The 15,171-nt window shown below is 33.1% G+C and overlaps 1 protein-coding gene and 1 long non-coding RNA gene across 2 annotated transcripts; one reads left to right on the plus strand and one right to left on the minus strand.

The window, feature by feature from the left end:
- Positions 1-968, minus strand: LOC140049736 (L-rhamnose-binding lectin ELEL-1-like). The gene is made up of 2 exons (XM_072094685.1): positions 920-968; positions 1-299 (listed from the first exon to the last, which is right to left on the minus strand). The coding sequence occupies exons 1-2, from the start codon at positions 966-968 to the stop codon at positions 1-3; spliced, it is 348 nt and encodes a 115-aa protein (XP_071950786.1).
- A 13,161-nt stretch (positions 969-14,129) lies between these two features.
- On the plus strand, positions 14,130-14,943 carry LOC140050008 (uncharacterized). Its single transcript, XR_011845347.1, has 3 exons — positions 14,130-14,216; positions 14,519-14,623; positions 14,743-14,943. It is a non-coding gene; the product is annotated as an uncharacterized lncRNA (long non-coding RNA).
- The last annotated feature ends 228 nt before the right edge of the window (positions 14,944-15,171 follow it).

Below are 15,171 nucleotides of genomic sequence, written 5' to 3' on the forward strand. Positions count from 1 at the left end.
TTACTTACATTCGTATGTTACTTGTAGGTACTTGTATGTAGAGACACATGGGTCACCAAACACACTATTACTTGCGTGGACATTACATGACGACTGACTCTGACAGAACTGGTTAACATTTAAGACGGATGAAGTTGCAAGACACGAAGTGCTAGGTGGCTTTGAGATGGAGGCGTAACATCGTTCACTGTAAGACACGGAGCGTCCGTAAGCAGCAGAAATCACATTAATCTTTTCATTCCCACAATTTATCTTCAATGTACTGCCCTCACAAACATATTGAGTAACAATTTCAGCATCTGTAAATATACAAATATTATATTTATCACAAATTCAATTTATTACATAGTTGTAATAACAGGGACAGTTGTATAGTCTGATTAAAACCATAGTAAACGTACTTCAACAATCCAACCCACATCAGCGTTGGTGCAAATTATTAGTTTAGGATATTGTAGATTGGTTTTGTGGAAGTTGCTTATATTATTTTATCTTTTTTTATTATATCTTTTTTTATTTTTTTGGTTTGTATGATTTGTATATGGATGTACGGTACTATCCGAAATCAAGGAAATGAAAGAATGAATGAATTACGGTCAAACGCATACGCGTGGCTTGAAACTTATGTTGCTTATAACAGATAAAAATATTAAAAACACCAACACATTCTCACAATTACATTGTCAATATCAAAAATGGGTAAAATATAAAGAAAAATAAAAGAACATGGACATTTTAAAATATTTTCAATGGTAATGAACGAATTATATAACGTGTGGAGAATATCCAATGGGTAAATGAATTGAGAAACTTTATGTAAAAGAAAAAATAGTAGAAATAGATAGTTATCAACTCCAAGAAAACATATAGAAACAAAAATATTGTTATGATATTGAAATTATTTAATGCAAATACTCACTTGCTGTGAAGAAAATTGCTAAGAGGTAGAGAGAAACAGTGATCTTCATGTTTGCAACAAACTATTATACGGTAACGATTGATGAGATCATTCGATGGTTCGTACTTTTATATAGTTGCAATAACAGTTTATGAGTGCATGCAGTATACAAATATTGACCCACAAGATAATTCAGATAAATTAGAAATGAAACTCAAACAATTCAATCAAAAAGTATCAGGGAGCTCAGATACGAAAACACAAAGTACGTTATCAATTGTACAACAAGCAATATTTGATCGGACAACAATAAGATTAAACATTTATTTTAATGAATATGAAAGTCAGAGAAAGAATATCTTAAAAATAATATTGGTACAAAACAAGATTTATAGGCCTAAACTATAAAACAAATTACTAAAATTCGGTTATTCGATATTTCGAGACTGTTAGTACAGTACACCAACTCTTTTGTCTTAATCATATTCACTATTTTACTCATGGTTAATCTAAACTAGGGCCTACATTTACATTTTTATTCCAATACAATTTTACCTTTTGATGCCCTCTACTACATTATTTCTCTCTTCATTTGTATATTACAATTATGTACTTTGATACTATTGTTGTGCATTTATTATTGAAATGTAGTTGGTCTTTATTCCAAATAACCCAGTTACTGTGGCATAATTGATAACGTATTTACATTCTCAACATGCAATAAAACAATGTTGATTTAAATACAATATTTGAATACAGATTCTTATGTTGCAAGTTTGTTTTGTGCGACATACCTATGCGTAGGCCAACCGTAGGCGTGATTGATATGATCCAATAAATGAATTAATGGATATTTTATGGTCATGTAGTTCGGAAATAATCTGTGCTACTTGAGGTGTCTCATGCTTGCATCGTGGGTTGAAGATAACATCGATATGTACAACTCATACCAGAACACGTGTAATTGTACGGTTTTTGAATTTTTTGTTAATTAACCGTTTTCACGTGACCTCCAATGTTAACACTAATAGTAACAAATGTTGAAGTACATTAATTAAGAAGAACAACAAAGTATTGATTTTAACATACAAGGTTAAATCAAAATTAAATTTCATCTAATATTACTCTTAACATTCATATAAAATGTTCAGCAATATCTTGGAAATCCGTATCTCCGTGAAAACAGCGTCAAATATTGTGTTTAGGCCCTATATGCTCTTAAGAAAAAGGTGACTATGTTTATAAAATTTGATTTTGAAGTTCAGAAAAGAATAACTTCTTACATAATATTAAATAATGATGACGTGTAACAACATAACAATTAGTATCATTTCATATGTTATGATATCTTGTCTAGCCCATGATTGTTGGTAATGTGTCTGATTATAACACCCACGTCATCGGATGTATGATTAAGATTGCATTATCTTGATAACTTGTGTACATTCAGTCACACGTGGGCCTATAATAAGTTATCGCCTGTTATTCAATTGGTTTTACCTACTGTAGGTTATAATTCACAGCGTTTGATGACGTTATTGTTCATTTTGGAAATAATCCTGGTAAAAGATTTTATCTATTATATATGTCCACATCATAACAAAATCGCTAATATAACATAGATTGATGGCGTACAACAAATATAACAAAGTATATTATAGATTATAACAGCTTACAAGGGTATGCCTACAACATGTTAAATAATAATAATAATAATAATAAAATATTATCTTGAATCTATATATAAATTATGGTTAATTCTGACATAGGCGAGCACAATGCAAAAACTTCTCTACAAATCTCCGCCTTGGATACCTACCTTATCTATCCGAGATGTACCGCGAAACGTAGATTTGATAACATTAGTGTGCACGCCGACGCTATTGTTCCATATTTATATCTTAGGAAGATATTATAAAGAGTTTTTTAACAACATTTATGATTTCAACATTGGATTTTCCTCTCAATTTCAATTCTTCCCGGTCAAAGTAATTTCCGGGTTTAAGATAAGTTCACCTTACAACGACCTGGTTTCAAATATTTTCTCTCATTTAAACACAAGGGAGCAGTTAAAATAATAGATTTGACCCTAAAGGTGACTGGAAACAGGCACTTTCCATCAATCAATACAGTGTCCCTTTGGAAGATGAAAAAAAATCAGAAGTTGGCCATTAGTCATAGCCATTTCAGTTTTTTGTTTATTTTAAAACATACCACGCGTGTGTGAAGGTACAGTAGTTAAATTATACTGCAAATTAATAAAGATCAAATTTAATATACGTCATAAAGAATCAGAATATATTGTGGGGAATAGTATTATAAAATTACATAGGGAGATTTGATGATAAGACATTTTACGAGTGAAATCCCGATAGCTGAGTTTTATTGAGGAAGATTGCAGGAATAACTGTAGGCTATCTTCCTGTGTCCCGTTAGGACCGAGATGTCTGCCCATGTTGCAAGCCGTAATGTCTTCTTTCTTGGGGCCCACTCTGTTACGGCAGTTTCAAAAGATGATTAAATTAAATAATGTATTAATAATTATTAGGATGGTATTCATTTGAATAAACGCCTCTCCAATAAAACATCACTTTGAATAATAACCCCCCCCCCCCCACTCACATTTGTTATTCTTTTTTACCACTTTTCATATCTACTGTATTAGAGGATTTCATTTGATTATAAATGTTACCATATTATTAAAACTAAAAAATTTAACATATATCCCTCGAATAAGCACCTCCCTCAAATGACCTCCGCCTCCCCAAAGGGCCCTCCAAACAATAAAAACTATACTTTAAAATGTTATTAATCATCTAAAACACTGTGAAACAAAGTAGTTTAGTTTTACGAATGTCAAGCATTTTCAATAATGGTAACCGACAGAAAACGTATAAGGAGAACATTATCATTCCGAGAACCATCGTCTACACTTCCTAGAGGGGGAGCGAGCGAAGCGAGCTCACCCTCTAGTTGAAAATAATTGTTATACAACGGTCAAGCGTGACGATCAGGCAACCAACTAACAACGGCTCATTCAGAACCAGAGTTTTTCGGAACTAGAAATAAATGCCATGTGTTGCGTCTGGTCAGATGAAAGGGGGTACCCGTACATTTATAGATATTGTGCCACTGCACAATAATTAAAAGATGAAGATGTTAGCAAAATGACCAGGTACAATTAATTAACATGCAGTGCTTGTTAAAAGCATGGAATGGTGAAGGGATGTCAATGTACTGGTGTATATGTCTTGAGCTGTTTAATGTTGCACACCATGTTGTGTTATGTTCCTCCTGTGCTTGGAGTATGACTGTTGTTGATGAAGGATTCTGGTGGTGAGAGGATGCATTACCCATACGGGGAATGCATCCTCTCACTTACTGATTTTGATGTTGGAAGTGAATGTTGGGATGTGTCTGTACTCACATTGGTCATGTATGTGGCATCGTTGTTTAGTCTAATAGTGAATCTATCTGTCTGACGGCTTAGTTTTATCTACTATGAACTTGTCTTGATAAAAACATAAGTAATAAAATTCGTCCTAAAAACCCAACCCTCTAATTAATCTCTATCAAACTAACAAAGATTGTCAAGTAGAGAATTATTGCAACCCCCTAGGCAATACCCTCAATACAATCCCACTGAGCCATCCAGCTCGTCGATTCAATCGGGTTTTAATTTGTGTATGAATGAATAAAACATATACGTAAGCATTTTAACTGACCAATCAGCATGATCCGAAGACGTTGCTTCCGAAGACATGCCGAAGATTACGTTCTTTGTGACGTCACAGGTACTTTAAATAAAATGATAACATTCACTTTTTGGCTCAGATATATACTGTTTCGTATGTTTTTTCAGCGTTTCCAACCCCTTTGAACGCGTTCCATGCGATACAATGTCAAAATGTTGGCTACAACATACATATCTCTGGCATTTTTGGTCATTACATGATAGTCTCTCTACGAAAGTTTTAGTTGTGTACAGCCCCACCTACCGGTGGTTCCAGGGACATTGCGTCAAGTGATCCTTGACAGTTCGTGTTACGTAATTTCCCAAAATATGTGATCCAAGTATAAATGATTTAAATGTATAAAAAACAACCATAATAATATGATATTTGAATACTTGTGTCTGATATCGAGCTTGTCAAGATCGTTGAGGTATTTGTTCAATTATAAAGTTAAACGGTCGAATTAATTTAAAGTAGGCCAAGTTGCATTACGAATGACCGAATTGAGAGGCAGCGGGGGTCGGTTTACGTCGTAGATCGAACGTAAACGATTTAAAGGTACAATTGCATTACATGAGCCTACCTGATCAATTTAAAAAACCGCGTTTGAAAACAAGTTTTCACTCCAAAGTAGATAAATATAAGTTCTACAATTGTAATTAATAATGTCCTTAGTAGGCCTACTGTATATTTTAGAAATCAGCTATTGAAAAGCTGAAATGTTATGATAATTATTTACAGTAGTATGAGACAAATTGAAACCAACCGCTCAATCACGCCCTCAGGCTATCAATAAATAAATATATAGACATATGGGATATCAAAATGCCCGCAATTGTCTGGGAAGGATTTAAACTATATTTGAATATTAGTAGCCTAGGACTTTTTAGTATAACTTTCAGACCTGCTAGTGTTAAAAGATAGGACAGGATTTTCAAAAGCCGGCGAACAGTCTTAAAGTAATAACAAGTAAACTGGAATTGCATTTTCTAGAGAACTGCTTGTTCAAAAAACTGTGATTTGTAATTTTAAAACATAATTTGATTTAATTTACAGGTTTTTACTCGGGGTACCCGAGTCTAGGACTCGCTCATCTTCTCTTCCTCTTCCCCTACTTCTTCCATCTGGACACTATTGTTCGTACTTCAACCGGATGCAGAATTATGACGTCATAAACATGGTACCAATAAAAAAAAATTGCGATTTATAAAGTACTACTCCTCCCTTATTCGTTGTAGTATTGAGCTAGGATTTGTCATGGGTATACTACAGGGACATGTCCTTAAAGTTATAGAACCGGATTTTTTAATTTCAAACCGGATGCAGCCATATGACGTCTCGAAGATGGTACCTTGGTGGCAAACGATTTTCGTCGTAATATAGCCGTGTTTGGAGAATCTTAAGAATATATACAGTAAAACCTATTTATGATATTGTGACGTCACTTTTACTTCAGGAAATAGCAAAAAATCAGTTTGAGATTTCATAATTTACCGTAATTATGCCATTTCCGGTTATGTGACGCAACTTTTCGGAATATAGCCGTATTTGGTAGCGAGGTTATTGATGTGTATGTGACGTTACATCCCGTCGTGACGTTACATCCCAGCTTCTTTTGCTGTACCCCGAGTATCGCACATTCGTGCTTGTTTAATACGAGTAAACGAAAAAACCTATTTCTTTTAAAATTCACCCGTTGGTTTTAGTCAAATGATACTATTGTTAGTTGAAATGCTGGTTACATAACCATTACACCAAATTCACATACACATGCTTGTAGTAAAATTAGCCTAAATCACACACAGCATTTAATTCACAGTATATAATAATTCACAGAAATCATCTATTGAACAACTCAATAATACAGGACATTCAAGTAGTTAGACATGTGTAAGGGTACAGTTATTATAGAACACAATTAAGAGCACATATTTTAGACAAATCTAACAAAATAATTTGTTGAGAAACCATCTAATAGACAACACAACATTACAGGACATTCAAGTAGTTAGATGTGTAGGGGTACAGTTATTACCTATATATAAATTTACGTAAGGGCAAAATTCGGTAAATCGCGCGTTATTTCTAGAATGTTTAGGCCTACTCGATGGTATATAAAGTTGGTTAGAATCTCGGTACTGATTTTAACCACCTGATGTAACCCTGTTTACTAATTAAATTGAGTTAGATAATGAGTTATTGACAATTAAAACAAATTTAGGTTCAACGATTTGCCCCAAATAGGGGTGTTTTCCGATCGTGGTATACACTGTTTAATGCATGTCCATCGTGAAAAATACCCGCATACAATAATACGGGGATGCTTCGCATTTTCCTATCTCCTCCTACGATAATTGTTTTTAATAGCTGAAAACCGGTTGAACAGCTCGAGTACAACTAGCATCAAAATGTTGAAGACATGCCGATTTTCTTTAAAAAATTCTATTTTGATAGATTTAATATACGTTTATACAAAAATGTATTGATTTGCAATGAATGGAACATTCCAACTTATTCGATTTAACCATACTTGCATACCTCCATGGTTTAATACAAGTAGGTAAATTTATGGACCCTTGTAGAATAAACATAAATAGTATTGTAATGCTATACAATACTGCAAATAGGTATTAATCACTTTTGATCGCCATTTGAATCAAAAGTGTGTTGGTACTGTTAGATATAATATAAACAAAAATACTAATAAACTTTATTACTGTGAGTGTGGGTAGCTCCTACTTTTAGATTATAAACACATAATAATATAATACTTTATTACTGACAGTTGCTTCTCAACGTTTGTATTAATTAATAATTACAAACATTTTAAAATATTATTTTGTGACAAGTTTCTAGGTGCTAATTTTGATTGACTACACAAATCATTGTGTCTATTTATTTGTTTCTGTAAACGACAATGTTTTATAGTCCTGCGGTACGTACATTTGAAATCGTCAGTTTTGTTACGCTGAAATTACTATGTATTCGAGAACCATCTGTACGCGAGCGAAGCGAGCGTACCATCTAGTAGAACACAATTTAGAGTACATATTTTAGGACAAATCTAACAGTACAATTGGTTGAGAAATCATCTATAGAACAACCTAACAATACAGGACATTCAAGTAGTTAGAAATGTGTAGGGGTACAGTTATTAAAGAACACAATTAAGAGTACATATTTTAGACAAATCTAACAGTAGTAGACCACTAAAAAATATAGAACATTCATGTAGTTAGACATGTGTATGGTGCAGTTATTATACAACACAATTAAGAGTACATTGTTGTAGTTTTATCTATTTGTAGGACAACATTAAACACAGCAATGTAGTTAGTTTAGTTGGTTTGTTTTAGGGCAAAATAAAACACAGGAATACAGTTTAGTTTAATTAGTTCGTTTAGGACAAAATTGAAAAGAAATGCAGTTTAGTTTAATTATTTGTTTTGGGCAAAAATAAAACACAGCAAGTCTAACAGTACAATTGGTTGAGAAATCATCTATTAGACCACTCAAAAATACAGGACATTCAAATATTTAGACATGTGTAGGGGTATAGTTATTATAGAACACAATTAGAAGTACATATTTTAGACAAATCTAACAGTATAATTGGTTGAGAAATCATCTATAGAACAACCCAATTATAAAGGACATTCAAATAGTTAGACATGTGTAGGAGTACAGTTATTATAGAGCACAATTTTTTAGTTTTGTCTTTTGGTTGTAGAGAAATTTAAACACACCAATGCCGTTAGTTAGTTGCTTTAGGACAGAATTAAACAGAGGAATGCAGTTTAATGTTGTTAGGGCAAAATAAAACAGCAAATCTAATAGTGAAATTGGTTGAGAAATCATCTATTAGACAAAACAATTATACAGGACATTCAAGTAGTTAGACATGTGTAGGGGTACAGTTATTATAAAACATAATTAGGAGTGCATATGTTAGACAAATCTAAAAGTATAATTGGTTGAGAAATCATCTATTGAACAACTCAACAATACAGGACATTCAAATAGTTAGACATGTGTAGGGGTACAGTTATTATAAAAAATAATTAGGAGTGCATATGTTAGACAAATCTAAAAGTATAATTGGTTGAGAAATCATCTATTGAACAACTCAACAATACAGGACATTAAACTAGTAAGGCAAATGTAGGGGTACAGTTATTATAGAACACAATTAGCAATTGGTTTTAAGACACAATTAAACAGAGCAATTCAGTTTAGTTTAGTTGGTTGTAGAACAACATTAAACAGGGCAATTCTAGTTTAGTTTAGTTGGTTGTAGAACAAAAACTTAACAGAGAAATTTAGTTTAATTTAATTGGTTTTAGAACAACATTAAACAGAGCAATTCAGTTTAGTTTAGTTGGTTGTAGGACACAATTAAACACAGCAATTTAGTTTAGGTTAGTTGGTTTTAGAACAAAATTATACACAGCAGTTTACTTTAGTTTAGTTGGCTGTAGAACAAAAATTAAACACAGCATCTCAGTTTAATTTAGTTGGTTGTAGGACACAATTAAACACAGCAGCTCAGTTTAGTTTAGTTGCTTGTAGGACACAATTAAACAGAGCAAATCAGTTTAATTTAGTTGGTTGTAGAACAAAATTAAATAGAGAAGTTTAGTTTAGTTGGTTGTAGGACACAATTAAACACAGCAATTCAGTTTAGATTAGTTGGTTGTAGAACAAAATTAAACACAGCAGCTCAGTTTAGTTAAGTTGGTTCTAGAACAAAATTAAACAGAGCAATTTAGTTTAGTTGGTTGGAGGACACAATTAAACACAACAGTTCAGTTTAGTTTAGTTGGGAAGAAAGAAGTTGGGATAAATCATTTATTGAACAACTCAACAATACAGTACATTCAAGTAGTTAGACATGTGTAGGGATACAATTATTATAGAGCATAATTAATAGTACATTGTAGTTTTATCTATTGGTTGTAGGAGAAATTTAAACACAGCAATGCAGTTCAGTTTAGTTAGTTGTTAAGGGCAAAATTAAACAGAAGAATGCAGTTCAGTTTAGTTGTTTGTATGAGAAATTTAAACACAGTAATGCAGTTTAATCAGTAATTATTATTATATTATTATTTTTTATTTATTACAATATGTGTAGTTTAATATTCCAGGAATGTTTAGTTGATTTGATGATAGTAGGGGTAGTTGATAATTAGTAGTTTAGGTGATTCAAACACAATAAATGTAGTTGATTAATCAGTAATTGTTTGGCTAATTTAAACACAACATGTGTAGTTTAATATTCCAGGAATTTTTAGTTGATTTGATGATAGTAGGTGTAGTTGATAATTAATTATGGTTCAGGTGATTCAAACACAATGAATGTAGTTGATTCATCAGTAATTGTTTGGCTAATTTAAACACAACATGTGTAGTTTAATATTCCAGGAATTTTTAGTTGATTTGATGATAGTAGGGGTAGTTGATAATTAGTTATTGTTCAGGTGATTCAAACACAATAAATGTAGTTGATTAATCAGTAATTGTTTGACTAATTTAAACACAACATGTGTAATTTAATATTCCAGGAATTTTTAGTTGATTTGATGATAGTAGGTGTAGTTGATAATTAATTATGGTTCAGGTGATTCAAACACAATGAATGTAGTTGATTCATCAGTAATTGTTTGGCTAATTTAAACACAACATGTGTAGTTTAATATTCCAGGAATTTTTAGTTGATTTGATGATAGTAGGGGTAGTTGATAATTAGTTATTGTTCAGGTGATTCAAACACAATAAATGTAGTTGATTAATCAGTAATTGTTTGACTAATTTAAACACAACATGTGTAATTTAATATTCCAGGAATTTTTAGTTGATTTGATGATAGTAGGTGTAGTTGATGATTAATTATTGTTCAGGTGATTCAAACACAATAAATGTAGTTGATTAATCAGTAATTGTTTGGCTAATTTAAACACAACATGTGTAGTTTAATATTCAGGAACGTTTAGTTGATTTGATGATAGTAGTGGTAGTTGATAATTAGTTATTGTTCAGGTGATTCAAACAAAATAAATGTAGTTGATTAATCAGTAATTGTTTAATATTCCAGGAATTTTTAGTTGATTTGATGATAGTAGGGGTAGTTGATAATTAGTAATAAAGGTAGTTGATTAATCAGTAATTGTTTGGCTAATTTAAACACAACATGTGTTTCTCGAAAGGTCGGTTCATGTTCAGTTAGAACAGTACCTTGTGGAAAATGATCTTATTTATCAATATCAGTCAGGTTTTCGGCAATTTCATTCTACCGAAAGAACTTTAATTAATCTATTAGACACAATTAAATTAAATAACTCCAAAGGTACACATACTGGTATGGTACTTATAGATTTATGTAAGGCATTCGACACTGTCGATCATGATATATTGTGTGAAAAGCTTTTGTTAATGGGCATCACCTCATTAGATTTAATTGGTTTCGTTCATATTTGTCAAACAGAAGCCAAATTGTTAAAATCGAAGACTCCTTATCCGTTCCCATGGATATTTCACGTGGAGTTCCACGGGGTAGCATATTGGGTCCTTTGCTTTTTTTATGTTTCATAAACGATATGGTTGTAAGTATCGACCCTGAATGCAAATTGCTGTTATATGCTGATGACAGTGCAATTGTTTTTTGGCACAAAGATCCGACTGTCGTCGCTGATAAACATAGTAAAGCTCTTGATTCATGTAGAGTATGGCTTGTCGATAACAAACTATCTATCAATATCAGTGAAACTGAATCTATCATCTTTTGTACCCAAAAAAGGCTTCAACGTTTACGATCTTTCAATATTATTTCTCATGGCGTTACTTTAACGGGTTCAAAATCAGTAAAATATTTAGGTATAGAACTTGATAGTTCTGCCTCTTGTAACAACATCGCCAAAAGTGTAATAAAAAAGGCGAATAGTAGATTAAGGTATTTATATCGTCAGGCTAGTTGCTTGGACAAAAATACAAAAAAACTGTTATGCTCTGTCTTAATTCAATGCTTGTTTGATTATTGTGCTTCGACTTGGTATGAAGGTATTGACAAAGTTTTGAAGCAAAAACTACAGACCACTCAGAACAAATTTGTGCGTTTTATTTACGGTTTCGGACCACGATCTCATATTGGTCAGAAGGAGTTATCAGACATTGGCATGCTTAAAATGGATATGAAAGGGTTCCTAGCAATATCATTTTATTGGCTCAACGTGTAGATCAATCAGTTTTAAGCTTGCCATAGTCATACTTAATGTTTTGGAGGACGACAACGCCCTCAAAACGCCACTGAGAAACCTGTGAAAAACTTTTTGTGACGTCACTAAAAGTTATTTTTGTATTACAGAGATAGGAATTTAGCAGTAAATCATTGATTGATGCAAAAGCATGGTAGTAATTACTTATCGCTTTGATATTTTTATTCTTGGATAAGTATGTTAGCCTAATCGAATAAAATTAATTCATATTATCACCCTTTTTTTTTTTTAACGGATTTTAATTTCGTTTTTCAAGGCCACCTTTTACGAAATTCATAGCCAAATGCCTATCTTGCTGGGTACACGGAGTTATTTTGCGCATGCGTGAGAATCACAGAGTCGATCTCATTGGCCTCTCTCTCGACCCTCCTCTCGCGAGCGATGTTTATTCGCCGTGGTTAGGATTCCGGCACCGGAACTCAACTGCCCAGCGTTAGGGAATCCGACACGCTATTGCGCATGCCCAGAGTGAGGTAATCGGCGACTCTATACCACCAAAGAATATATATCACAAGAATGAGTAATCCGCGATTTTCCCTGTAACAGTAATATTGTCCATGTGGTAGGGCGCCGCCATAAGTGTGGATGTATCTGGGATGTATACAACTTTTTGTGACGGTTTCACTAATCAAAGGCTGGACCACCGGTAGTATTTTCATGATAAAAAATGTTATAAACTACATGCCAACATCATGTTAAATACTATTTGGATGTTTAATTGTTTGTTTTATGCAATTTATTTAGTAAAAACTGCCGTATAAACAGTTTGCTTTATCAACCGGGCGCTACGATAGCGTGACCGGGCGTGTTGGTGTTTACGCGTTTTCACGAACGATAGTTTAATAATATTCCTATATTTAAACTTGTTTCTGGTAAAACAAATAAATGTTAATGATATTTAACATTTTGTCCTATTAATAACATGTATTTTATACTAATTTATATCATAAAAACAATACTTAATTTACCGGGCGTAGAGTAGTACACGGCAATGGTAAAGAATAGGCCGTGCTGAGTAACGATTCGTTGATTTTTGGTGTTGCTGTGTTAGGCTTTTTTTGTGAACTAACTTAGCATGTTAGTAAATAATTGTCTGTAAAAGTGAATGTACACTAGTTTGTTAATAAATATGTAGTTTGTAATAAAATAGTTTACAATTGCAAAATATATTATCATAATTCTATTTAATGTGACATGTATAATATCTATTAAATCAAGTCTTATTTAGTATGTATACATCCGCCCTTATGCGGGCGGGCATCACTCTCTGGAGCTCTCTGTTACAAATTTCTCATGCAAAAATCGCGGAATACTCATTCTTGTGATATATATTCTTTGATACCACCTATCAACAACAGCGATGGATCATTTCATAGCTGCGCCACACACGGCAAACTAGTCTAGATGCCTACTAATACGGTATCCACTAATCTAGGCTAGGGTTACCAGTTAGACGTGACCAGTGGGCCTATTTATTTTTTAATTAAATAGTGGTTGCTTCATTCATATATAAACTTCATATCATTATGAATTATATAATTACATGACTAGTTTTATGATTTTTCATAACGCATTATACTGTACATAACAACATGCAATCACAAGTTGATTTGTTGACGGCAGCCACCGCGTGGATGTGAAAACTGTTCGGAAAGTCAGGGTCGCAACGCTAACAACAGCATTACGATTCTTAGATAGATACTGATACTTATTAATATCATTATAATTATTTTAACGCGTGGCGTAGTCGTATTTTAATTATTAATTCATGTATGGCATAGGCCAAGTTTCATCCATCGCTCTCTCGCTCGCGCAACGACTATCTAGGCTACAGTAAATCCCTATAACACTCCGACTCTCGGTGGTGTGGTGTGTGTGGCACTCTATAAGTGCAAGCTATAATTCACTTCCCAGAGCTATGAGCATGCGCAATAGCGTGTCGGATTCCCTAACGGTGGGCAGTTGAGTTCCGGTGCCGGAATCCTAACCACGGCGATGTTTATTTCGCTATTTTATATTTATTATACACGTATTATTGAAACATTCATTTTATTATTATTTCGTTGTAATTAACTGAAATTGATGGAAATTTGTCCACATCGTCTTGTTAACACGGGTGTTAACATCGTTTTGAAGAAACGGTTGGACGAGTAAATGGTGTTTGACAATGCCATGGCCTGGAGCTAGCTAGGCCTAGTCCTAGAGGCCTAGGTCTTTTATTTTAGTAGTGATGACTGCTGGATACGGTGTTTAGTCGCCCGGCCAGAGGTGAGCTGAGAGCGTATGCTCCTTTATGTATCGTTGAGGGTGTTAATGGTAGGCACAATTGTGTTACTGTATTATGTATATGCACATTATTTATAAGTACGTTTATTAATATTGTTGTGTGCTGTAGTGTCCTGACTAACGCATTATTAAAATATTTTTTTGTTATTACATGCCGCCCTAGCTAGGCAACACTGAATACTAAATATTAGGATTCCCAATAAAATGAATAGAGGTGGATTTTCTCTAATGTAGTAATAAAGGTTATAACAGGCCAGGCCTAGTTAGGGGTATTTGAGCTTGTATCATATACAGTAAATAAACAATTCATTTGTATTTTTACCTACCTACAGGTCTATAATTGGAGTGCAACTATGATAATTGATGGACGGGATAAGCAAATGTATTTATTGATTGGAATGGAAGCGCAAATGTTAGAGTCAAATTATAATATTAAGGTAACAGATACTGAGCATTGCTATTTTAAACTGATCAAACCTACATAATACATTATACTAAATTATTATTTTGTTTTGAGGGCAGATAAACATGTGCTTATTCATTTTCCTTTTTTCAGGTGAATAGAAAGATGCCCAGCGTACTTTATAATAGATGCTACTTGGATCATCATGCTTGCACGATACATTTATGCAGTATACTAAGACACCAAGTATAGAATGAGCGCAGACAATTAAAATTACAGAACTAAATATTTATGAAGAATACTAGTAAAATATGCATAATAGAATTCTTTAGACGCGAGTGCTAGGGTTACAGTCATACTGTAACTCTGGGTATATAAACAAATAAACCACTACTGTACTTTTTTTTATTTATTTAGCCAAATACTATGTACAATGGACATTTATGAAAGAATCCATCTCTTGAATATGATGGAGCTGGCTGGTGTAGATAGAATTAAAATGTATCACTCAGGTCTCAAAAGTAATTTATGTCCCGTTTCAAAAATCCTGCTTGTTCCAAACTCATTATGATACATTTGTTC

Source organism: Antedon mediterranea, chromosome 5, assembly GCF_964355755.1.
Source record: "Antedon mediterranea chromosome 5, ecAntMedi1.1, whole genome shotgun sequence".
NCBI lineage: Eukaryota > Metazoa > Echinodermata > Crinoidea > Comatulida > Antedonidae > Antedon > Antedon mediterranea.